The sequence below is a fragment of the Natrix helvetica genome, assembly GCF_964273705.1.
Source record: "Natrix helvetica genome assembly, chromosome: 2".
Taxonomy (NCBI): Eukaryota; Metazoa; Chordata; class Lepidosauria; order Squamata; family Natricidae; genus Natrix; species Natrix helvetica.
In genome coordinates this window covers 238,278,931-238,305,682 of record NC_138552.1, presented here as the reverse complement: position 1 = coordinate 238,305,682, position 26,752 = coordinate 238,278,931, and the positions used below count along the sequence as shown (strand labels likewise).

The following is a 26,752-nucleotide window of genomic DNA, read 5'->3' as shown; positions in this document are numbered from 1 at the left end:
AGAAAGATGGCTGGTATATTGAGCATGTAGAACTTCTTCCAATTACTGACCCAAAGGTTAGAAGGAAAGGCAACAATATTCTACAAGAAAATCTGACAATTTAACACAAACATTTAACATTCCCATAGACTAATGATTAAAAAACCCCAAAATATATATTATTTTTGTTCCAGTATTGCTTTGCTTTTGATAAGCAGTGTTTAAAGTGGGAATCAGACCCAAGTCCAATTTCTATTCAGCAATGTGATTCATTGAGTGGCATTAGATCACTTTCAAGCTTTCAGACTAAATACTACACAAAGATCACAGTTTATAAACATGACTACATGACTAAGAATAAATATATTAATCAGAGCTATTATCAATTAAAGACACTGGACTATTTGAAAAAAAGGCTTGTAGGTTATGATGTTAGTTTTGTAATCTGAATACTTTGACAAATGTGCTCATAAATTTTTAAACCCATATTTATATACCACAAAAGCTATTTTAAATCTGGAGTATATAGAAATTGCTTCTTTTGTGGTAAGCTGTTGCTGCGAACGGAAGGCTAGCATTACTATTATTACACAAAGCCATTGATTTATTCATACAAAGCACCTAAAACCTATTTATTACTTCTTAAGGATGCATACTAATTTCCACCTACTGAAATCAACCTATTTTAGCATTAAAGGTTTTCAGAAGCATTAATATGAAAGAACCTAATCATTATTCAGTCAATTCCATGAGAAATTTGTCTTTTTCAAACCAATCCTACAGTCTCCTGAAAACCTGCATTGTATGACATTTGTTTTGAGAATGTGATAGCATATTTGTTAAATTATTTTGAATGTAGAACTATTGGGATATTTTCTGCATGATGCAGAAATTGTAATCCAAGCTCAAAAACGGTGAACAGTATCCTCCAGTGTCTTTACAGTGAGGACTGTCATATTGAAAATGTTACTGTAAATAGGAACACTACAGCACTAAATTTTGTACTTATCTACAATACAACTGACATAATTATTCCACATATACTTGATAAAAAAAATGTCACTGGTGTATGAGTTTAAACTGACCAGGAAAAAAAAACCTTAAGAAAGTGACATGCATGTGAATGAAACATATATTCACACTCATCCCAAGCTAAAGTAAAAACAGAATTGTAGAATCCAATTTTAATGGTATAGTTTTGACCAAGCAATGTCAATAACAGGCCAGAATGAGTGTGAGTGGTCCCTTGAAACAAGTCATGTCTTGTATCTCAGTTCCTTCAAATAGCAAATGAAAAAACACATATGCAAAAACCTTTAGCCCATGCCATGAAAACTTATACTGAAAACTATACAGCACGGACACATCAGGAGCACAGAACCTGCTGAATTTCATGCTCTTGATGGTTTAAGATGACTGCATGACCATCTGAAGTTGCCAAATCAAATCTGTTTTATTACTGAATAATTTGTGGATTTGGAGATGAAAGACTTACGTCATCCATAAAATCAATCAATGAAGAAGAAGATGAAGAAGAAAAGGAATCCTATTTTAATGCATACAGCAGTAAAGAAACAGAAATAGATAGATGAAAATGTCTGTTTTGTGAAAACAACCACATCACCATACTATTGAGAAATCAAATAAAGAAAAATTGGAAATGACTAACTGATTATTTTGTTTAGCATAACTTCTCCATAGTTTTGTTAACTAACTGTAATCCACAAATAATGAATATTCTTTCACCCACACTAAAAACAGACCAAGGGACCATACATTTACCAGATAACAAAATAATCATTATAGGTAGTCCTCAACTTACAATTACAACTGGGGGGACTGGAAATCTGCTTGTAAGTCATGGCAGTCAGGTGACTAGACCCATATTTTTGCCATTTTGTGATGGCCATTAAGTGAAGCACTGTGGTCGCTAAGTGAACTGCAGTTTTTGCCAGAAACTGGTGACAAAGTCAAGGTGGATGCCAAGTGCTTCAAACACAGTCATATAACTATGGGGGCCCATGATATTTTATGACAGCTGGAAGTGCTTTACAGGTTGTAAAGCATCTGTTCCAAGACCATCATAACTCTGAATAATCCTTAAATCACCAGTTGTAAATTGAGGATTACCTGTAATGGGAATGATTTTGTCATAGCATGTTTTAATATTGAAACAAATGACTGCCAAACAGTAAATATATTGATAGAACGGCTACATTTAATTGGAAATACATTAGTATCAACTTGCGTCATCAGTGAATTCTTGCTTCTAAGTATCGTTTCCTTAGGCTTCACCTTCTTACCATCATCATGTTTCTCCCCCTTGAAGGCTACAATCCATCTCTGTCCTAGTTCCATTATATACAACTCTTTCTATTCTCTACTTCAGAAATATTTAATAACTTTGTTATATTATGTCCATGAATGAAACAGATAAATAAGGATGGTTGATGCTAGGTGGGAAAGGGCACCCCAGGGTGCACAATGGCCTGGGGTGGCTTGGGGCAAGCACCACAAGGCTCAAGTTGCCTACTGTCAGGTGTGGGAGACTTATCCAAGCAACTTGTGACCTTCCATGTCAGCTTCCCTATTGACTTTGCTTGTGGGAAACTGTAGGGGAGGTCACAAATGGGGATCAGGTGACCATGGAACGTTGTAACTGTCATGAGTGTGAGCCAGTTGCCAAGTGTCCATTGCATACTACTCATTCAGTCTCATTCACTGAAAGAGTGGTTGTTATCTGAGGACTAATTTTAGTTCTGAAAATATTACAGATGCTTCATTTTAGGGTTAAGTTTCAAGACTTTAAAAAAGGGCAAAAAAAAAGAAAGCTCTTCTGTCATAATATTTGAAATACAGCTTAGGTTGGCACATAGGAAGTCTGCATTAAAAGCACCATACACATATTTTAAACATTTTCCTTCTCCTTTTTACAACTAGAAAATGACAAAAGAAGTAAATAATATTCCTTATGAATCAAAATATTTTGATTTTTTTTGCAACATAATAACTGCAGTTATGATTTCAGAGCAGTAGTGACCATAAACTTCATCCTTTGCAACAGCAAAATATTAAGAAATAAATCAAATTACTTACTTCAAACTGATCCAGAGCAGAGGTAGGTGCATTCAAAAATGCCAAGAAAGAATTTTGTGAGTCTTGATGCTTCACTCCTAGAAAACAACAGCATGATTTTAATCAACAGAAAAAAATCATACACGTACTGATCTACCTATTGCTGTTCTTAAGTTGTTGCTTTCTGCTTAAGATCAGATTGTTCCCAAAATATTTTTAAAAATTTCTTATTCCCAGTTGCTGAATTTTGATACCAATTGTTACATAAGATCTTCCCAATTAAAACATGAGAAACTGGACTTATAATTTTATGTCGTAATTGATTTTACTGTATATCATCCAGAGGCCTTCTTTGAGGGAAGTGGGCGGTACAGAAATGTGATAAGCAAACAAACAAATAAATTAATGCATACATACATAAATAACACATACTTTCTTTATCTACTACGCTACGTAAGTAATACCCATGATTTAAGGCAATTTTTCCTTTCAGTTTTTACTGAGAAGTTTTTTGTTCCCCAGCCTTTATAGGTTCCATTAGTGTGTTCCCTCATGCCCAGTGTTCAAAATAGAAAGGAGATATTAAAAAAACGTGCTTGCTGATGAAAAAAGGAGTGTCTCTATAAAATTTTCAGCAAAAATCCTGCTATTATTCAATATAACCCAGCAGATCTTGTTTGACATTGGAAAACTAAACAGGGACAAGCCTGATTAGCATTTGAATAGCACACTATCAGGGAATCTCTAAACTACAGATTAGATTGAGAGTTAGAAAACATCTCAGACAGATGCACTGTTACCAAGAAAATGGCATCAGTATTTCCTAAAGCTATCAGGAGTCAACCTTAATCTGGAGACTTTTATCTACTGTATTGAAGGAAACGAGAGAGACTGTTGAATTATTATTTTCTGTCTAAAACTAATCTGATCCTTCTTGCAGCAACAGGAACTTAATCCCAAAGCATTTACTCTGCCCCAATGAGATTTTTTTTTTTAACAAATTAGCTTCTATCATGCATTGATATGATTTTTTTTCCTGGTTGATACAACTAAAACAGTCAAGTATTTGCATATGATAAGTGTGTCCAACAAGATACACATTAGTATAAGCCTCATAAACCATCTGGTGTCACCAACTTGAGTTCGTGGCTACCAGTTCTGGGCTTCATAAATCTGGAAGACTGCTTGATAGCAGCAACTCCAATTTTGATGGCTCACATTTGGCAACTTTACACCCAGTATTCAATACAGAAAGTTCAAGGCAAACTTGACATTTGACTCTTTTATGTAGAACAAGCATCCTATACATTCTAGCATCCTAACTCTAACCAAATAAAATCACCCTGATTTTAAGAACAGCAAGCACGCTTTTAGTAATGCGGAAATATTAATGTAAAAAAGTTTGAGCAGTAAGGCAATTGTTTAATGTGATTTGGGGGGGGGAGGGGTGTCTCCAAGTTTTAATTACGAAGTAAGATCCATCTGCCAAATCAAGTATAAAATAATAAAAAGATGGAATTAGGCATCAAAAGGGATGATTTTTCACCTTTAAATTAGCGATGGAAAATACTTTTAAAAACAGGTTTTATTTATTAAATACATGAGCTGAAGAATTGACTTTCCTACACATCTGACTTACAAATGTGGAATTCTATGATTGTTCTAAAATTGTATATAGAGCTGGCTAAATATATCTACTTAATAAGAAAAGAATACTGAATCTGAATGAATGTCAGAAAATTCTTCTGATTATTTTACATGCATTTTACTTACAATTGTTAAATTATTGGAAATCAGAAATAAATGCTAATCTATTTCTATCTATCTGCCTCCCACCTGATGGAGGGCCAGGTTCAGGAGATAGAGAGAAACACTGCATGGATTAAAATGAAGCAGTGAATAGTATATGCAAAAGAGAAATTAAAATTCAACTGCATATGGCTCTGTACTCTGTACTCTTTGATATACAGTAAGATTCTTTGAATGCAAGCATATAGATCTCTGAAGAAGCAACTACTGTAAACAGGGATATGTACATTGTTTTGCAATAAGCAAACAAACCAGTAGCATCTGTTTTGTTCGGCAATGATCACACAATACAAAAAACCCAACAACGACTGAATCCATCCTCAGTATGCATCCTATCCTTTGCATTTGGTCCTGAGATCTACTCTTTCACCTTGTAAGGCAAGGTGCTAATATAACACTATATTACTTTTAAATCTTCATCCCTGATGCTATATTGCTCCTGAATTGTTATGGATGAATTTGTTTTACAATAGAATCATTTAAATAAGGTGCCCTCAAGTGTCCATTCACAAACTGAAATGTATGATTTTTATAAACAGATATAGATTCTATCACAGTTAGAGGTCCATTTCTAGATCTTCTCATATTCTAAGATACTGCTCTATAGTTGCTTTCTTAGCTGTTTCTTCCCAAGAGACATAGGATGAAGAAAATGCCGGTGTGTTTGTGTATATGTGAAGTTCTCTTCCTTAGAATAAATAGTAAAATCAACCAACATTTTCAATTATATTAATGCAATTCTCAATAGATTAAACTTCCTATAAAAGGTTTACTTTAGAAAACTCATAAGACTTAATTGAGCACATGGATTCTAGCTTATAATGATCAAAGATCAAAAGACTATGCATTTTATATGTTTTTTCTATTCTATATACCTGATGTTTGAGTAGTACTTGACAACTGAAGAATAAATTAAGAATCACCTTCTCGTAAGGAAATAAAACTATAAAGTATTGCATGTTCCTAATAGAATGACTATAAGTGCACAAACAAAAACACGATCTGAAAAAAAAATGTATTTCAAGTATGCCAAGAGTACATAAGATAATTTTAATTTTGTAACAGCTGTGTGGGTACATCTTATCATGCCAGGGCTATGATGACACTTCAAGAGTCAGAATCTTCAAAATACAGATTCTGTCAACACTCCGTAAGTGGACATTCTGATTTGATAAGATGTACCCACCACCAGTCAGCTTTATTTGGATGTCAGTTCCCGTACCCTTTTCTGACTGAAGTTCTTCTGCCTCTTTTTTCAGTCTGTCTATTTCTGATAACAGCTCGGAGTTCTTCTTTTCAGATTCCTGCAATTTGCTTTACACAAACAAAACAAAAAGAAGGACACCCAGTTAGTAAGGATCATGATGTGGTTATATTTGAAAGTTGATTGCAGTGTCCTTCAATTAGGAAAAGCCCACTTAAGTCTCACTATTAAACAAAAGATATAACATAAAAATGGACAAAAGCTTTTGATTTCAATAAGTAAGCTTGAAAAGGAAAATAATGACTTCTGTTTGATTCATGATTTTGTTTTATAAGCACCCAAAGGAACAATATGATTTTATGATTAGTTTAAAATTATCGATTTGGATTGTGATAGTTCCATGATAATTCTTAACAAGCAGGCAGAATAGAGGGAAGACATATGTGCTGTGAATGATTATAGCATGATTGCCATAATGCAGGGGTGTCCAAACTTGGGAACTTTAAGACTTGTGGACTTCAACTCCCAGAATTCCCCAGCCAGCCATGCTGGCTGGGGAATTCTGGGAGTTGAAGTCCACAAGTCTTAAAGTTCCCAAGTTTGGACACCCCTGCCATAATGCAAACCTCCAGTTGTCCAGATGCCCAGGCTCTAACCCACCAACTGAACCTAGCAATTTTTTTTCCTTTGCACTTTTATATGAAATACAAAGTTGCAAAAACTCATACTTTTATGTTCTAAGGATATCTTTGGGTCCCCAGAACCATATTTGTAAATTATTAATCTTATTAATAAAAAATCACATGGCTGTCAACCTTGTAAAAGCCAAGGTGGTACACTGGTATCAAAGTCATTATATGCCTGCCAGTGGGGGGGCACAAGATCAAAAGACAAAATGTGACTTATGTATTTTTGTTTTGTCAGGACACATACAAAAGACTAGGATTTGAATTATTACACTGTGAAGTAAGTTTTGTCTTTTTTTTTCTAATGATGGGGTTGCACTGGACACTTATATACCTATTCTTGAACTTCTTTAACATTTTTAACATATATAAATATCATTCTAATGAATTGAGATTTTAAACTATGTTCTATATAATGATTTACTCTATGCAGAAATTTTTCATCATATAAAAACAATATTATATGCATTATAACATAAAATAATATTTATTTTTAGCATGATTTATTGTGGAAAAAACCTATGTAGAACTCTTATCACTACAACTGCTTTCTAATACAACTAATATTTATTTTGTTTTTAATGGCAGGGATTCATTGGGTTTTGCATGTGGTATTTTACTTCTGTAAGTCCCTGAAATATCACTGTGTTGGATGGCTATATAATTTTCTTAATAAATAAATAAATGGATGAATAGAAGGGAGGAAGGATAAAGATTTTATGTTGTTTCCTAGTAACTACTTCTAAACAGAATCCTAAATAAAGAATTTCCTAATTCAGTACAAGAGATAGAAAAACCACAATTGGAAAGCAATTCTTAGAATTTGTCAGGTATTCTAATAGGATGTCAAAGGAATATTATATGTTAATCTTATTAAGGTTGTAAAAGATGACAGGCATTTATTTTTAGCTGAAGTCTTTCAATTGTTTTCAGGAAACAACTTTCAAATAAACTGCAAATTATACACAGAAAATTGGGGTTTTTATGGCAGGCCATCAAACTATTATATTCAGTTTCTGAAACCAATGACAATGTTGAATTTATCAGGATGAATCTCAACAGAAAGTGTCACAAGCTGCTTAAAATCTTAAAAGGAATAATTAAATCTTACCATTCTGTTGCAATGTTACAAGCTTTAACTTTATTTAACTCTTCCTGAATGGCTTGCTTGGCTCGTATTTCTGCATCAAGGGCTGACTGTAGCTCTAACCTTGCAGACATATCTAGTTTCGCAAAGCGACGCATCTTCCAAGGCATGTCCTTCAAAGAAAATGTTTTTAAATATTATTAGCTAATATGTCTCCTAATACCTTAATATTTAAAACTCTAAAAAACATATAACATCTCTTTTAGATAGTGGGTGGATCCAGAGCTGTCTTTTTTTGATATGATACTTATTGTGTATGTAATGGACCAAAATCCAGTGGAAGGAAAGAGAGGAGGAAGATGGAAGTTTGTTTGTTTTGCTATTTGGCCACTTCTCCTCCATGACTTTGGAGGAGCTTTTGAGCTTTTTGGAGCTTTCCAAAAAGGGTGTAAGGGAAAGGAGTGAACAATCTTTACTTCACTTTAATCAATGAAAGCTTTTTTAGTCTAAGTAATAAAAGTATGGCTTCACTGGCAAGATTCTTAGGCTATTGGGGTGGCATGTAAATTGTAATAAATAAAGAGTAAATATTAAATGTTTTTGCCAAAGACTATATTAAGCATTAAAAGACTTATTTACAGAGAGAGAGAGAAAATCATTTTCTGATAAAAATATTATTCTGTCACTCTTATCCTCTTACACAAATTTATTTAATAATTATGAAATAAATAATTATTAAATAAATTTAAAAAGTCTCTAGTGCAGCAGCCCCCAATCTTTTGGGCTTTGTGGAAAGAGTTTTTTCAGGAGAGGCATGGTTTTGTGTGCTGCCTGCATCCTCTGAATGGGACTTTGCTTATTTGCGCAGTCCGGTTTCCGGCATGCCATAGATCAGTGTCAGTCCACAGAGCGGGAATTGGGAACCCTTGATCTAGTGGATTTAATTTAACTTAATGGATTATGTTCTACAGAGGCAGCTAAACCTTAACTCTAACCAAAGAGGAAACCTAACAGAACTGTAATGGTAGTTTACATATTTTTCCCCATGTTGTTTTCCATGTATAGTTCCTATGAAGTTTACAAATAACAGTTTTTGGTAGGGATATAATTTTAATAGCAACAACACAAATAGTGACACAAGCAAGATTGAGTTCTCTTATAGGTGCGGTTGTTTAAAAAAATGGGAGAAAGAATTTGAAGAAAAATCTAAATTATGTATATACAAATATTTGCATGCTATATTATGCCATAATTTACAATGATATAGACATTCAGTGATTTTTCTGAATTAGAAAAACTACATAGTAAATAAGAAGTTAAGTGCCTGGGTGTGAGTGTCTGGTTCTAAACTGGTACAACAGTTGGTACAACTTATAGTAAGCATTTATTTGATGGCTTAGCAGATTATTAGAACCAGAATCATGTAGAAAATCCAAAGCTTACTGTTGCCCTTGCACCCAAGCTGGAGCTCTTCAATGCTTCTAGTTCTTCGGTCATTTTGGAAGCTAATGCTTGAAGATAACCTCGAGCATCTTTTTCATCACTCACCCTGAGCAAACAATGAGCAGTTTAAAAACTTTAGAAAAGCTAAGGGCTGTATTTGAACATAATTACATTGGAAAGTAAAATAAAAAAAGTTGAGGAAAGCAGCAGTGAAAGTTTAACACAATTAACATGTTTATGAAATTATTCCCTGTTAGCTGAATCTCAAGGTATGACATTACTTTGGGAGTAGAAAAGTAACAATTCTATCAGGTTGAGATCAATGCCTGTTTTCTACCTATCAGCAATACGAAACTGGTTTGAAATGGTATTTTATCACAGAAGGAATGATCAACATAATCCTGATGCAGGCATTCTGCAGGTGCAGTAAGTGCAGAAAACAATTGCTACTACATGATTCTTACTGCCACAATATATATCTGAACCTGGCCTAGTAAACCAAGAATGGTTTGGTATTCTGGCAGAGGTCATTTGGGAGCAATCCCATCAAGCAGCTAATTTGGTATTCTAGATCCTAACCACTTTCTCCACAGAATTGCCAAGCAGCCTGCTGGGAAACTCTCCAAACTGTTCCACCTGTTGGAAACCAATGAAATCCATAAAGCAGCTAGGGCAGACCACTATGGTGATGTGCCCATATTATGGAGCTAAGGAGTGTCTGCAAGATTCAGAATAATCATATAGAAATCTCACCATCATAAAGGATTGATATTAATGTCTTACATCCTCAAATTACATATCAATTACTCCAACAGTGTGTGATCCTCAATGTAGGTTGATACCAGGTTGACTTGCAACCAGCAAATGAATATAACGTGAATTAGAAATGGAATTATCCTAATTTGCAATATGGCAATTTTATATAGAATCTGATCATCAATAAAATTCCATATGGAGTTCTGAAAACAGATGTCTAGAATCACAGCCAAGATAATAAAATTCCCTTGAACAGATGTAACTGCACCATCTTACATATGTACATCTTTATCCTTAATCAAGGACACATTTTTCTATGCATAAATGCATTCTTCATTTTTCAGTTCAATTCTGAGTCTTTGTCAGATGCATAATTTTAATTTTATTCCATATTACAACTAAATCAATTGTTCAGAATTATTGTATGACAGCCAATTAACACTTATCCTTAAGCAAGATATGCACATATTTAGTAACCGCTGTAAGGAATCACAACTTTTTAAAATTGTGATTAAATTGTGAAATAATATAATTATTTTATGTAAAACCCTTGTGATTCAGGAATCTTGGCTCAATATAACCATTGGATTGCTTCTACTAGTTTTCAGTAAATATTATATATCAATATTATATTTCTTTTCTTGTAAACAAAACTTAATTTATAGCAAAGAACAATTCCCCTCCCCCCAAAATTATGCAGCTTTTATTTATTTATTTTTTGCTTATAAATCAGGCTGTAAAAATAAACATGGATCATGGTCCTAGGTTTAAATTATGTCAGTTCAGAACATAAGTAACCTACTTGGACCAATCCAAGTTTTTCAGAATGATACAAATTGTCCTGCCACTAAAAAAAAAGAGAGAGACAGAACTATTTCTATATAAGGATAGCAAAGTTACATTACAAATAAAAATGCAGATGAGCTAAATGCTTCTCTAAACGACTCTGTTTATTTTTAATAAAAAATAACTACACAACTGTTATGAAAGCAAGCAAGATGAAAATATGTTAGGCTGATAGATCATGTTAACATTAATCAATGTTAAAAGACTTGTAGAAAAGATAGTTAAAATTAGACCTAAATATAAAACAATGGGACAACAGATTACAGCAAAAGTATTTTTCCATGAACAATTATGAATTTATCCTTGTTTTTCACTCTTAGCTTTGTCATTCAGAAAGATATCTATTTGATATAAGCATTTTTAGTGGAAAATCAGTTTGCATTCAATGGTATTGGTTTCTGTTTAAGGAAAGTACTAAGTGTCTCTACCATGTTTTATCCACTTAAAATATTTTAGTATTAGGGATAATAACAGGTCAAGGTTTTTATCTACTCTTTTGTTCTATTATATATTCATTCATGAAACTAATATAGATAATGAAATATAAGCAAGTGAGATTAATTCTCTTAGGTATGGCTTGTGATTTATTGAAAGGTCAAGAACTTTGTCAGACATGATTTGCTCTTTTAAGTAGGGTCGGGATTATGAGAAGGCTCAAAATAGATGGCAAAACTGCAAAATATTTTTTTGTTACGCAAAAATAATGTACCTTACTGCATGAGTCACAAACAGAAAAATGTCCTTACCACTGGATGATCTCAGTAATTTGGGCTTCCCAGTGTGCTACAGATTCTTTTTTGTCAGCAAGATCTCTCATCTCTTCTTCAAGTTGTCGATTACTTATACTTAGTCTTTCATACATTGCTGTAAACTAAATATATATTTAAAAAATATTATAATCACAATTATGATTCTGCAATAGTGATCTGAAAGTGCTTTCTTCTGAGCTTATCATACATTTAAAAACTCTAAATGAGGCACTAATTACATTCACATATGTATTGCCCCACGAGGTTTCTTAAATTCCATATATTTATTATGTACTCTTTTTTCCAGCTGTCTTTCTGCAAAAACAGTTGTAACCTCTGAAATTTTCCAAAGTGTCATTATTGACATATTGTCTGTAAAAGTAACACAGTGTAACAAAGTAATACTGTAACATTAAAAACATTGAGGCAAATGCTGAATATCTTTTTATTTACTTCAGCAAGAACAGCAAGATCCAATAAGACTAAGTGGTTTGGGATTTTAGAGCTACCTGGAACTGCTTTCCATCTTTCATTTTGGATAGGTAGGCAAAACTAGTATACCACTTGAGCGTCCTTCTGGATTCATGGCTCCTATTTGAGGAGCAGATGGCAGATGTGGCTAGGAGGGCATTTGTACAACCTTCTGCTATATACCATTTGTGATCTTTCTTGTAGCAAGAGGCACTGCATACCATAATTAGTGTTTTGGTTACCTCTTAAATTGATTACTGAAACGTGTTCTACATGCTGCTGTAATGGCTCATCTTACTACATTACTTCTTTGCTTCACTGACCTCCAGTTTGCTTCTGCTTAGAATTAAAGGTATTGTTTGTTATTTATAAAATCTTTTCTTCAATTGACTCTACTAATCTCATCGAATCTTGCAGGAGGTCCCGTTGAATAGGAAATGTCATCCCACTGAGTAGGAAATGTCATCCAATGGGACCCCAAAAGTATACTTTTTTGGTCACAGCACCTGTCCCTTGGAACACCATACTGTCCAAGATTAGATCAACCCAAACCTGCTGTCTAATTACATTGGTCTTTTGGTAAACACTTAAGAGCTGTTTGTTTTTCTGGGCATATGTATCTGGAGAGTAGTTGAGCCTATATTTCTTGGTGGCATTATTTCTTTGGCAACTATTTAATATTTTTTTACTTATTTGTAGTATTTTTAAAATTTTTGTTAGCTACCTAGATTATTCTTAGTAAGACTGATGTCAATATACATTAATCTCAACAAATAAATATTGTATGTTCTATTATCAACTTTACCTAATTCTGTTCAATACATTTAATGCATATTTAAACAACAGATCACTCACTTTGTCAAGTTCATTGGAAAGCTTCTTGTTCTCTTCAGTCAGCAGAATCTTCTCCCGTTCATATTTATGTTTGAATTCTGTTTCAAACTCCTCTCTTTCATTTTGGCTATGGTAAAATGTGCAACAGTTACCATATATAAAATATAAGTTCCTCATGTATGTTTTGTTACAACTTAAAATAAACATAAAAATATTAAGATCTTGCAGTAACCAAGACCAAAAAGAATATAGTAATCCATACAATATGCTCTATAATAACACCATATAATATTAGAATTTAAGTTAGCAGATGTTTGTGGTTCCAATAAATGACTTAAACATATGGATTGTTTGAAGTATGCATCATTATAATCAAAGTATGTCTAGGTTTAACTGAATAAAGGCCTTTAATTTCAGAGAGAATTATATTGCATGGATGTTCTGGATGACATTCCTTCAGCTTCATTATTATAATATATAGTCTATGAATTCAAACAGTCACAGTTCAGAGTAAGTGTTCTGATTCAATATGCTTACTCATTTTTATAACATGGCATTTTCAAAATCCCAGTCAGTATAAAAGAAACAATTGCCATATATGGTTTCAAAATCTGAAAAGCTTGATGCATAGAGATTCCCATTAAGTTAATAAAGTTGGTCTAATTATAACAAAATTCCTGAAACATCCAAATGCTCAGTTATCATTAAGAAATCTTCTTTAATATGAGCATTCCTAATTTTCAGCAAAAGTAACATTTTATAGGCCATGAAAAACTTAAAAGTGAGAGGGGCAGACGTTTCTAAGAAATGTGAACATATCTCCTTACATTCCTGTTTCAGATGAACAATAACTATGTCGAGGGAGAAACAACATATCTCATAACATCTTGTAAAACAGTCTCCAAACTGTTTCGTATTAGAACAACCTGCATAAATAATGTTACTTTTGAGATTTATAAAATAAAATGAGAATTGTCTTTCCCCTGCTTCTAAATTTTTTTACTGGATGATTGGAAGATCCTTTAGAAAAGAGAGAAATCAGTGAGGCAGAATACAGGGGGAGGACAGTGGGATCCAACTCACTTTCCTTTTTAATGCACTTCAACTATATTGTTGGCAATATACAAAAATGAAAAATTACAGAAACTATTTCACGTAGGGGAAAACTGTCCTTTTTGCATTTGTCATATCATAACATAATACTTGAAAAGGTTACCTACACTGTAGATTGCATTTCCTTGTCACAAAAACATCTTCAAATCACTACTTGTTTTCAACCTTTACCTGACAGAATTTGCTTTGTTTTATTGTGGAAAAATGAATCACATATATCACATGTTTATGAATAAAAAGTGTTTTCATATACATTTCAAGCTGAACTGTCAATTTCCCCTACATTCAGATTCCATTTGGCATCTGAACTTCAGACACAATAATAGATATAACTGAGATCAAGCCACAACTGGGTCTTTCTGGCTGATTTTTTAATGGAACAAAATGTATTCGATTGTTTAATGGAACTAAATGTATTCAATTGTTTTGTCTGAACTTGTTTTGTGGTTCTATTCCATAAAACAAGGTAAAAAGATGTCATAGTTTCTATGGATGAACACAACCCAAAAAATTACTAAGCTTGTTTTGTGGCAAATTCTGGAATAAAGTATACGTCATTTTGTTGCACCTGCAATTTTGGGTATCTATCTAGTATAATTTTATTTGAAGTTGAAGCATATTAGAGTTTTATAATGACCACCAGTATTACATTAACATAGAATAAGCAGAATGAAATTCTGCTATAATAAATAGTCCTCAGTTAAGTACATGAAACAGAGATGAAATGCTGTGGATTTCCCTTCCCACCCCATGATTAAACTGTTTAACCCCAAGACAAAAAAGCCCCTGCCTCTAGTCCCTGCCTATTATATAGCTATTTACTAGCTATAACTGTGCTATATTAGTTATAATTTTATATACCTTTGCTCAGCAAGAACTGAAGGCAAAAGAGAAAGATACCTGAGAAAATAAGATTGTTTAATCTATCACAATCCCTATAATTATGCTTGTTTCTAGGACAGAATTTACAAACTGTTCTCCAAAAATACTCCAAAATGTTTATCATAGTTTAACTATGAGAATAAAATGTAGAGAAAAGGAACAAAATACCCTGCCTTCAAATTATTTTTTTCAACCAGTCTCTGAAATACAACACAGCATATCTGAACCAGTTCTGAATTGGCATGTTGCTAGGCATCATTTGAAACACAACACTTCATTCCAACAGTGTTGCATATTAATAACTGCTGTTCAAACTCTGAATCTGTAATCCAACACCATCCACTCCTCTCTTCAACTAACAAATTCCATGCATATGATGAACATTCTGGGGAAAAGCCAACAAAGATTAAAGCATTAACTCTCAGGGGAATGGATAATGGGTCACACAGCTATGCCTCAGACTGGGGTTTAAGGCTAACTTCACAGACAACAGTTCACCATTCTTTAAATTAAGCATACGATTACATCTTTATTTTGATATATGTGTTTAGCACAGATTTTCTAGAAGTATTTTTTTTAAAAAAATATTTTATTTTGCAGTATACAAAAGATACGAGGTGGAACTTTATGTAAACTCTGATGATAGATTTAGAGATCTGATGTTGAATACTACAGCTAAAGCTACGTACAGTAGAAAGAAATGGAACTGGTTCAGAATAGTACAAGGGAAAAATCTGAATTTAAAATTATTTGGTGGTTCAAATTTAACAGAAGAAAATTAATTTTAGATACCATGTTCTCAAGTTTCAACCCTGATACAATTATCTTCTATATTCCAGCACCTTTTGTCTAAAAACTAGTGGAAGATACAAATAAAAAGGCAGAGCAGTGGAATGAATGCATGTTGCAGTAATGCGCACAATTAGTTTAGAATAGTTCTGCTAAATAAGGATGCCCACAATGAGACTCTCAGTATCATAAACTTAGAATTAAGTATATACTCCTGATATTTTGCCAAATGCAACAAAACAATGTGGTACATATCTTTTTGAGTTGTCATTTTTCAAAAACAGTTTTTACAATAGAATGTCGTCTTGGCCATTCCTTTAATAGTCATTAAAATATTTCATTTTGCCTATTTTCTAACAAACTAAACAGTCTTCTCCTTACAGCATTTTTGCTAGATATTTTAAAAATATATCTCAAAGCAAGTCCTTCTTTGATATGTGTCTTGATATCAGTATAAACTACAGAAAAACAACTGAAGAAAGATAAAGCTAAAATAACATGTATTGCAAGAACATTATCAAGATTGAGAGTTAAACTTTACCTACTATTCGTTTATTTGTATTTAATTTTAAAAAATAGAAAAATAAATTCCAATACTATTCATTTCAATTAATCTGTACTGCCAGAAGTGATACGATGCTTATTTTTCACAAATTACCGTATCTGTTTTGGTCACTTTATCAAGTGTGTTTCCTGACTATTTTTTACTTTTTACAGAATCCAAGGCATTTCTTTTCTAAATAAAAATATCAATTATAAAATCATAACTTTGATAAACAGAACACGAAATATTCACAAGGGACAGAATTTGGTTGGAGCCAACCATTCAAATATTCAATGCTTAATGAAGCAATTTATTAAGGACCAGGTACTATATAATACAATTATCCTGCACAGCTGAAATCCAGGACAACTGATATCTGAAAATTAGCAGTCAGATCCAACAGCATCCCATGGTGGTACAATAGTAACTTATAAATGGATCCAGTTTAGATCTACTACACCTGGGTATAAAATCTCTATACAGGTCACATTTGTTGCAAAGAACCCAACCTTGAGTATTGTGTCCAAAAATGTGCAATACATTCTAGGAAAGATTCAGAAAAAACTAGAGCAGTTATTGAGAATTATAATGATATTTCATCTTGAATAAGCACTATTGAGATTGGATTCAATTATCTCAAAGAATGTTGCACAGAAAATCAAAACCATGTCTTTATTCTACAAGTTATAAATTAATTACAGGAGCAGAGATTCTAGTTCAAATAGTAAGAAAATATATTGTGTCAAGAAGAGCAATTCAGTATCGATGCTACCTTTCTGGATGTTTTCAAGTGAAGGCCAGACAGTTAGCTCTAGGAATTATTTAATACAGATTCCTCCACGGAGTAGGTGATTCTAAACATTTCTTTCTAATTCTATAATCTAAATGTACTTTAAATAAGAAAGCACATTTTGTGGCCCACATCCTGTTTCTTTGAATAGATACCACCAATCAAAAATATATTTGTCTATTTTTAATGAAATCTACTAAAAAAGAAACTGCTACCAATATTCACATGTATAAAGACTACATTCAAATAATTGGAACAAATTTTGCTTTTGCTAGAAAAATAATTATCAGAATGGACTTCTGCTCAGAATCCTCCAGTTGAGCAAAAAAAGAGGAGAATATGATAAAGTGAGGCCGATACATACAAACTATTTAGACAGTGAATGGAAGAGGCATACATAAATGCCTCTTTCAAGGTAATTTACCGCCATTGTGCATTATTCTTCATCTTTTAAGTAAAACAGTTTGAAAGAGCTATGTAAAGACATTTCTTATTGTGTACATATAGTTGCAAAGATCCTACAATCTTTACATATATCGTGCTAGATCATACTGAATCTAATGAATCTTTTTTTCATTTCCTAATGATTTTGTTTTAAAGGCTAAAACACATTGATTTGTTACTTCAGGATAGAATATTATATGGGTATCCAAATATAAATATCTGAGCTGTATCAACTTTTTTAAAATCATAAAAATATCAAAGTACAGAGGAATTGTACATAAATGGTCATACCTTTCTCTCCTGGTCTTTTCTAATTTGTCTTTCAATATCATAATTTCTTTTTTGAGAGCAAGTTGTTGGACCTCTGCATCACGCAATTCCTTCTTCAGATTTTTTAATTCATTAGAATGTATTACTTCTCGTTTAGACAGTTCTTCTTCGTAAAAAACAATTTTCTTTTCCAAATCAGCTTTTAATTTTGTTATTTCCTGCTGATGTTCTGTGCTGCTCACCCCTGGAGACCAACCAATTTGCTTCTGCTACAAAAAAGAGACATTTCAGAATTAGCTTTTATGATCTGGAAAATTCTGACATACAGTATAAATAGGAATAATTCATCCGAGAAGGTGAAAAAAATGAAAATGAAATTAGTTGACAATGATTTTAAAATAAAATTTAATAAACTGCATTTCACTGGATTGCTTTTGTTTCTCAACTGAACTTCCTCTTTGATAAATGCATAACAAATTATGAACTTAATTATCCATTCTTTCAGCATTAACAATAGAAAATAGACCACTGCAAAATAGTTCCTATTATAGGATTCCAATGGATGCACAGAATCCAGGTCATTACCATTCTACTGGGGGGGGGGAGGGTATTTCATGACTTCTTGGGTCATTGTTTCAGCGTTATTTCATTACCAGAGTCCTCATTTCTCAATGATAGATTTCTATACATTTTAGTATGCCTTCCATTAAAGGCATTCAAAATTAGCTAATGTAAATAATAACAACTTGTAAGTCTCTTACCCCTACATCAGAAAAAGGCACTCACACTTTAAAATGGTAAAATCAATAAAGACTAACCTTTAGTCCTTCTAATTCATTTTCCAGCTGCTTAGAATATTGCTCACTTCTCTCACGCAGTTTCCTGTCCTTGGATGCCTCAGCAGCTGCAGCTTCAGCATGAACTTCCAGCTACAAATATAATTTTAAAATCATAAACATTCATTTTAGCATTGCTTTTCCTTACCAATGCACCAGAAACTTCTGGATTCAACTGCATATATAATTCTATCATAAAGATGATATCAATAAGTATATTTAAAAGATTAAAAATGAATTCCGGAGTCTGTTATTTACCAATTACCATTGTTTAATAAACTAAAAGACAAACACATTAATTTAAATTTAAGTGAACTTTCTTGTGTAATACTATCCCTAAGGTAAATTTTTGGTGCTTTAAAAATTTGACAGACAGATAAATGAATGGATGGACGGACAGATTAAACTTACTTCTTTCTTTATTCTGTCTGTTCTACGTAATTCTTGCCTCAAGCTTTCTGCCTTTTGCATTACCACTTCCATCTCTTCTTCTTTATCTCTAACTTGGCGGGTAAGCTTCTGTTTTTGTGAATGCAATTCTGTAAGTCGCTCATTCATTTCAGAGAATTCCTGCATGGCCAGTTTCCGTTGGCTATGTGCATCTTTCAGTTCTTTGGTTTGTGCCTTTAACCTCTCGTTGGAGTCAAGCAGTTCCTGCAATCAGAAACAAAATAGGACATATCCTTAAATATTAGCTTTCTAGCACTAAATAGAGTTATAACAAGTAAGACATACAGTTTGCAGAACATAAAAAGATAAGTAGAAAAGAAGTTAAAAATTTAAAGCTACGTCCATTGAAACTTTAAAACTAAGGGAAAAAACAGAACCAAAGAGACCGATGGCAAAATACTTGAATAAGGTCTTTTTACCTAATAAACCACCTCCAGTGTGAACTACTCTCCTGGTAAAACCAAGTTTTAATACCTTTCTAGAGAGCCAAAAAGGATGGAACAATTCTTGCATCTGGTGATAGAGTGTTCCACAGAGTTGGGATCACAGCGGAATAGGCCCTTCTTGGCCCCACCCACCAAAATTCCTTAGCAGATGAGGTCTGCAGCAGGTCTCTTCTGCTGATGCGAGCAGATCAGACTAATCCCATTGGGGTGAGATACCCTGGATCCATACCATGTAGGGCTTTAAAGGTAATAACCAAAGCTTGAACTGGACCCAGAAGCAAAATGGTATCCAATGCAGTTTGTGCAACAGCCGTGTTATATGTGACACTATAGGGCTCTAGAACTGTGTGTGCCCTTAATTCTGCATGACCTGTAGCTTCCGTAGCCCATATATAGTGCATTGTAGTAATCCAACCAAGAGATGACTAGGGCATGACTGATCATATGCAGGATCTCATGATCCAGATAAGGGTGCAACAGGCACACAACATGAAACTGTGCAAAGGCCCTCCTAGCCACGACTGCCATTTGCTCTTTGATCAGGAATCGTGAGTCCAGGAGTACCCCAGATTGTGTACTGGGTCTGTCTAGGGTACTGCATACCCATCCAGAACTAAAGATGATAAATAACTAGATCCTGAGGACCCCAGCTCCCCCATCCACTTCATCTTGCCAGAATTCAATTGAAGCCTGTTATCCCTCATCTAGGTCTCTACAGTCAACAGGTACTGAGAAAGGACAGACACAGCATTGCTTGGATCACTTTTTAAAATAAAGAATAAACCAACATAGTAATTTCTATGAAAACACAATCAATAGTGTATGGCCATATGAAATTCCATTAGCAACATGCCTCTATTGAATCCCTAACATTCTATATATTATTTGAAGTTCAGATTTATCTTTTCCCCAGGAAGAAGGCAGCAAAGGATATAGTTTTATTTTTTACTATCTGTTATTACATTGATACAGAAAAAAAAGCAATTCTAATTTTTATTCTGCACTAAGGAGTTACCGTAGATGCTACAAGTCAAAGAACCTTGCTTTCCGATTTAGTCACATATACATGTTGCTATTTGTTGTTAGTGAGCAAATTTTTGTGTGACTTTCTACGTATCATCAAACAACATTTAGCATCTAATATACATTTAGTTAATATAAACATCGACATTAACATAGATGACTGCTTCTTTCTATTATCTTAGAACATCTAACCAATTTAAGTATTTATTATAATTAATCATACACCATAATTGATTGTAGATTAATTTAAATTACTTTAAAATGTTTTATCACAGATTTTCATGATGGTTTTTACTAGATAATTTAACCTCCAAGGTTAATTTTCAGATTACCAAATTCAAATATTTTCCTTTCTCTCTGTGCATTCACACAAATACAGTATGTCTGAATGTTATTTATATCACTATTCCCAAACTTTGTATCTGTTACTTTAGAATAGAATAGAATAGAATAGAATAGAATAGAATAGAATAGAATAGAATAGAATAGAATAAAATAGAATTCTTTATTGGCCAAGTATGATTGGACACACAAGGAATTTGTTTTTGAATAAAAAATGTTCATCAGATTATTTATACCTTATTAAGATCATCTCGCTCTTGCTTTAGTGCTTTCATTTGCTTCTCATAAGTTTTGATGTGTCTGGTAGCATCTTCTAGATCTCTTTGTGCAGAACTGGCTTCTTCAAGTTGCTGCTCTAATTGCCCAGAATCTATAAGAGAAAATTACTGAGAAATATAAAACACTAAAATAGAAGTCTTGCTGCTACTTCTCATAACAGAAGAGTTGATGTTTAGGTACTATTTGTCAGTTTGTATGTGTGAAGTGTTGACTATAGTAGCAGAACTTTCTGCCAGTTAAAATGAAAGGTAAGTGATCCTGCCTCCATTTCTTCTTCAAATTGTGTCTTATGTAAAATGAGCTTCAGACTAAGGCCAGGGATTAGTGTGGGGTCTGTGGTAAATTTTGCTATTTTTAGATTTTCTCTTCCTAGATCAGAGAATTCCCTACAATGTTGTGGTGGGAATTTCCCCTCTGTATTATTTATAGAAATGGGATACTGTTTCCTGGGGAGCTTGGCATTAGTAAAAATAATTATAAAGTTTTAATTTAAAAATTCCAGGTTGATCACAATTTTCTTTCTTCATAAATCAATTAAAAACAAAATAGTAACTTCCTATTAAATAAAGGCCTTTTAAAATGGGAATGTCCAAATTTCAAGGAAGGTCATTAATACAGGGTATGCGATGACCTTCCCTAGGTAGTGTTTACAGATCCTAGGTGTATGAAGCCTCTAAAGATAAAATATAAACATATCCTAGTTAATGCCATTGGTAATTCTAGTTGGAGACATATTTCTCTGATATATCTTATGTGCATAATAATATGAATAATCTGAATTTAAAAAAACCAAAGGGATTTATAGAAAAACACTGTATTAGTTGTCAAAAGGCCCACAGACTGAACAGGAAACAATATCATTATACCCTGAATCCACTTGTTATAAAATGAGACATTAACTTTGACACATGCCCACCAGAATAAGAAATTCATTTCTCATTTTGAAATATCTATTCTATACTGATGAGAAATAAAACTGAACAGAAAAAAATAAAGAATTTCTACCTAGAAGAAACCATATTGGGGCCCTTATGCTTTCTTAACATTTTCTTTATTATTTTTGGTACAATATCAACCCATGGGTATTGTCTTTAGAAAAAAAATACAAAATCAAGTTAATATCTGTGCTTTGGTTGGTTGTGCAATTTTGACTCCATCTTACTTATTTCTGTTACTTCAGAATATAGGAACAGAGGACAGATGACAGAACTATGAAAACATGAGCAGGCTGAATATGCAGAGATAATAACTGGGACTAACATAGGAAATAACATAACCAGGAATAAATAAGCTCTTCGAAGTCACCATGTTGAAACAATAGAACCTACAATATTTAGTCTTAAAGTTGATAAACTTAATTCTAAATAAGGAAAAACATTCCAATCTCTACAAATAAACTTTGAATTCAGATATTAAATACCCTTGACTAAGTAAACATGAAATTCTTATCTGCAACTGTTAATTTCATGATATTCATCTTCATGAAATTCAGAATCACAAGTTGTAATGCAGGTTATGCTATTATTTTCTCTTAAGAAAAATGTAATAAGACATACTGTATAACATTTGTACATAGTAGTTAGGTGAGATACTGTCTAAGCTAAAAGCTTTGGTGTATAATTTAGTAAATTAAACAGAAGGGTGCTTAGTATTTTGTGTGCATGTTCTTAAAATCATCAGAAGTGTTGCCTCCTTACTCAAGACAAAATTTTGTAGTTCACATTTTATTATAAATAGTTGACTTTAATTACTCCTAATTAAAGGAAGGTACATTAAATAATTAAAACTATTTCAATTTAATATTTATTACATTTATGTTATTATTTCCGAAACTGCAAAAGTAATCTACTCCCCAAGTTTTTATTTTTAAAACAAATTAGTAGTCACTTAAAAGAAATAAAGGACGCACACCCAGAATATTAATCATTCATTTTCATTATGTATAATATCTTGAGCCTAATTTATCCTAAAGTGTCCATTTGTTTTTGCTTCAGACATATTGCCAAGATGCTGACAGATCATTTTCTTGGGAACAAGGAATAAGATAGAAGAAGCTATTTGAAATTTCAAATAGAAAAAATGCTAGATTTTTTTTTTACTGTGCTGTTCATAAAAATATTTAGTCTTAGAGTCTACAGAACAGCAGAGTGCAGAGCAGCAGAGGTCTTGGAGTGCAGGTAGGCAAGGATGATTGCATCTGGGACTGGACTCAGGCAGCTGCTGCTTTCCAGAGTGTGGCAAGCAGCCCTAAAGCCATGTAGTTCTAGGGATGCTTGCTGCCCCGCAAGGCAGGGTGAAATGTGGGAGAAGATAGGTGAGTGGGGTAAATTGGAGACAGTCTCTTACCTTACTCGGGGCAGAAAGGGATCAAGACTGGAATGACTTGAATTGGGACAAGTACTTGCTTAACAATCCACAATTCTCAGTTAACGATGACAACAGATAGTCCCTTAAAATTTAAGGGAATTCCCCCTTCCCTTAAAATATAGATCTGTAGTCTAGAAGTGCTTCTTGATGCCACAGTTGTTACAGTGCATTTACAGTGCATCTACTGTAACAACTGTAATTTTTCTATAGCTATTTGGATCTGGCAATGAATACCAAAGCTTTGGCTAAATCACTGTTAGACTATACAGTGTCTATGTAAGACTACTCTTGAAGAATGCCGGGAATCTCTGTCATGCAAAATGGAGCAGCTAAGGTGATGACACTAAGACAGATTGATTTTATGCCTTCCAGTCAGACTGGATTCTTGGCAACTGCATGGACAATGCACTTTTCTTGGCAACATTTTTTGGAAGTGGTTTGCCATTGCCTTCTTCACAGAGCTAAGAGAAAGTGACTGACTCAAAGTTACTTAGTTGGCTTTGTGCCTTGTGCATGGCAGCCCAATAACTCACAATTTCTGGCATTTAATCACTATACCAAACTGGCTCTATGATTAGCAACACCTGCACAATGAAAATAGTTCTGGGCACTACTGCAGATACTAAGTAATCAGAAATCTGTAGAACATTTTTCCAATTAGCAACTTAGTAAAAGGTTCACAAAAGCTTATTGCTCTTAATAAAATCTATTAGTCAATAAATGTACGATCATATTCCCGAGTTCTGATACTATCTTCCACAAAAGTATTAAGATCAGACTATGTCAATTTTGATAAATTAATATAGGGATAATTCAGGAGTTTTTGATTTTCAAATCCCTTAAAATCTCAGGGCCTGAATATCTGAGTGACAGCTATGAAACTATGCTTGCTCACTTCGCAAGAGAGGGCTTTTTTTGGTACAATGACCAATTTATTTTTTCTGGGTTAAAGAGGAAGTCTTAATCTTTCTTTTCATCCAAGCCTTTTAAATTAATTTGATATTATTTTTTGAGTTTTGAAATCCAAACTTTAAAGGTTTGAATCTAAACTTTAGATGAAGTTAGTTAAAAGATAATGGAAGAAAGTGCAGAGGCAGCTCCTTTATTTTTCCCCTCTACAGATTTGGGTGAGACTCTCACCCAAAATATTAGGGTTGAAATATTCTAGATATGCTATTATGAAAATAAAAAACTCTATATATGGAAATCACAGGGAACAGAATTAAGAATTAGAAACTCTACTTTGTAATAGTGACTAGGATTTATTGATGGATTTATAAAATCTCCCTTTAAAGCTAGCAATTATTACATGCTTTATTATAGCGACTTGTGTAATAAGATTTCTCATCTATCTTTTTGCCATTAGTGAATTCCAATGTCACCTAGAATCCTTACGTTTATAAGAGCAGAAAATAAAAGAACAAACAATACACTCCATGTTTTTATTCAGGACAGCAAATTAACCATGCCCTCTTGTTATCATCTTATTTGCTAACCTGGACATATTCTAGTAATTGTGGTACTCTCATTTCTTCACTTTGGTTATCCCTTTCTCTACCATTTTTGAGATAGGAATACTAATCTGAACACAGAATCTAAATGAAGTGCAAATGGTATTACATTAATTCAGCAAAGAAGTCACAATTATCATACTCAAATATAAAAAATAAGCCCAAGTCCTGCAGAGATATATTATTGTGATAAAGGGGCTATCCTTGTAGGGACAGTAAGAATGCTGGAGGGTATGCCAAAAATGTCCAAGCAGAACAACCCAAGGCATTAAAATTATCCCAGATACTCATAAGCACCTACACTATATTGCCAAAAGTATTCGCTCACCCATCCAAATAATCAGAATCAGTTGTGAGCGAATACTGTTGGCAATATAGTGTATATCGGACAGCAGCTATTTAGCAATAGCACTTAGACTTATATACCACTTCACAGTGCTTTACAGCCTGTTTCAGCATATTGTCCCCAACAATCTGGGTCCCCATTTTATCAACTTCGGAAGGATGGAAGGCTAAGTCCACCTTGGGCTGGTCAGAATTAGCCTGCAATATTGCATTTTAACCACTGTGCCACCATGGCTCATATATAGAAAGATGCTAGATACACATGATCATTTTACTGTCAACTTATTTATTGTATTCATATGCCACCCATCTTGCCATCAAGAGACTCTGGCAAAAATGGGATTCGACAGGAAGTTCTCCAGCTGGACAGACGTGGGGGATGTGAGCTCTGAAGAGCCTCACATGAACCCTGTCTGACAAACCAACTCCAGGGATCCTTTTTTGGATCAGAACCCAGACTCAGGGGGAGGCAACAGATCCCTCGCAGGTCAGAGATTTGCTCTCTGAATCGGAGTAGGGGCAGCAGTATGGCAACATGGCTGCATAAGAAGCTAGTTTCCAGCCAAAGCAACTGAACAGGAGGGTGAACTCGAGATGAAAGACTGGTAAGAAAATTCATTTAATCCACAGTCATAAATCAAAACTTGGAAAAGGCAAAGAATCTTGAGAGTACAAATAATATTAATAGACAGATCTGGATTTTGGTAAAAGGAAAGAAAGAAAGGAAAATGGAGGGTTGAAACACTAAAAAAAGACACTTTTTTTTCTGCAAAAGGTCAAGATGGCTCCAGCTTCTCTTCCATTTTCATATTAGTTGAATTAGCTAAATTTAAGGTGGACCAGAACTTTGAAATAAGATCTATATAACTAACTGCAATTTTGGAACTGGACATTAAGGAAGAACAAAAGACCAAGACGGCTCCCATCATTCTTCTCCACAGCAGCTGAATTAGAAAAATTCAAGTTGGACCAGAACTCTGAAATAAGAACGATACAATTAACTGTAACTTTGGAACTAGACATTATGGAAAGGTGGGAATTTGAAGAACTACGTGAAATTATAAAAAATATGCATAAATCATTAAAATCAAGCCTAAATAGAATTCTAAATTCAGAGAAGCAGGTATTTAAAGAAGAAGGGAAGGAAGAAGGGGGGAGAGATAATGAAGGGGTAGAAACGGTTGGAAATAAAAAGCAGACAAAAAACTCCATTGGGTTTGGCAGTGGTATAGGGAAAATTGAAAAGGACGAAAGTGTCCCAACAAAAGGAAATAAAAAGCAGACAAAAGATGTTTCAGAGGTTGACAGTGGCATAAGGAAAATTGAAGAAGGAGGTCACGCCCCAACAAAAGGAAATATAAAAGATTTCTTTGATGGTGGTT

At 33.6% G+C, this 26,752-nt stretch overlaps 1 protein-coding gene across 6 annotated transcripts in view; it reads right to left on the bottom strand.

The window, feature by feature from the left end:
• The window catches only part of CDC42BPA (CDC42 binding protein kinase alpha), a 157,026-nt gene that overhangs the window by 35,866 nt on the left and 94,408 nt on the right, over window positions 1-26,752 (bottom strand). For 5 of the 6 annotated variants that reach the window (XM_081941643.1, XM_081941642.1, XM_081941644.1 and 2 more), the window contains exons 12-21: window positions 21,105-21,238; window positions 19,019-19,261; window positions 18,590-18,700; window positions 17,793-18,040; window positions 12,961-13,066; window positions 11,632-11,756; window positions 9,284-9,389; window positions 7,865-8,013; window positions 6,086-6,177; window positions 3,076-3,152 (exon numbers count right to left, since the gene is read on the bottom strand). In XM_081941643.1, the coding sequence (XP_081797769.1) occupies window positions 3,076-3,152; window positions 6,086-6,177; window positions 7,865-8,013; window positions 9,284-9,389; window positions 11,632-11,756; window positions 12,961-13,066; window positions 17,793-18,040; window positions 18,590-18,700; window positions 19,019-19,261; window positions 21,105-21,238 (1,391 nt within the window). The remainder of the gene's footprint in view (window positions 1-3,075; window positions 3,153-6,085; window positions 6,178-7,864; window positions 8,014-9,283; window positions 9,390-11,631; window positions 11,757-12,960; window positions 13,067-17,792; window positions 18,041-18,589; window positions 18,701-19,018; window positions 19,262-21,104; window positions 21,239-26,752) is intronic. The other variant, XM_081941640.1, reaches the window with a different exon arrangement.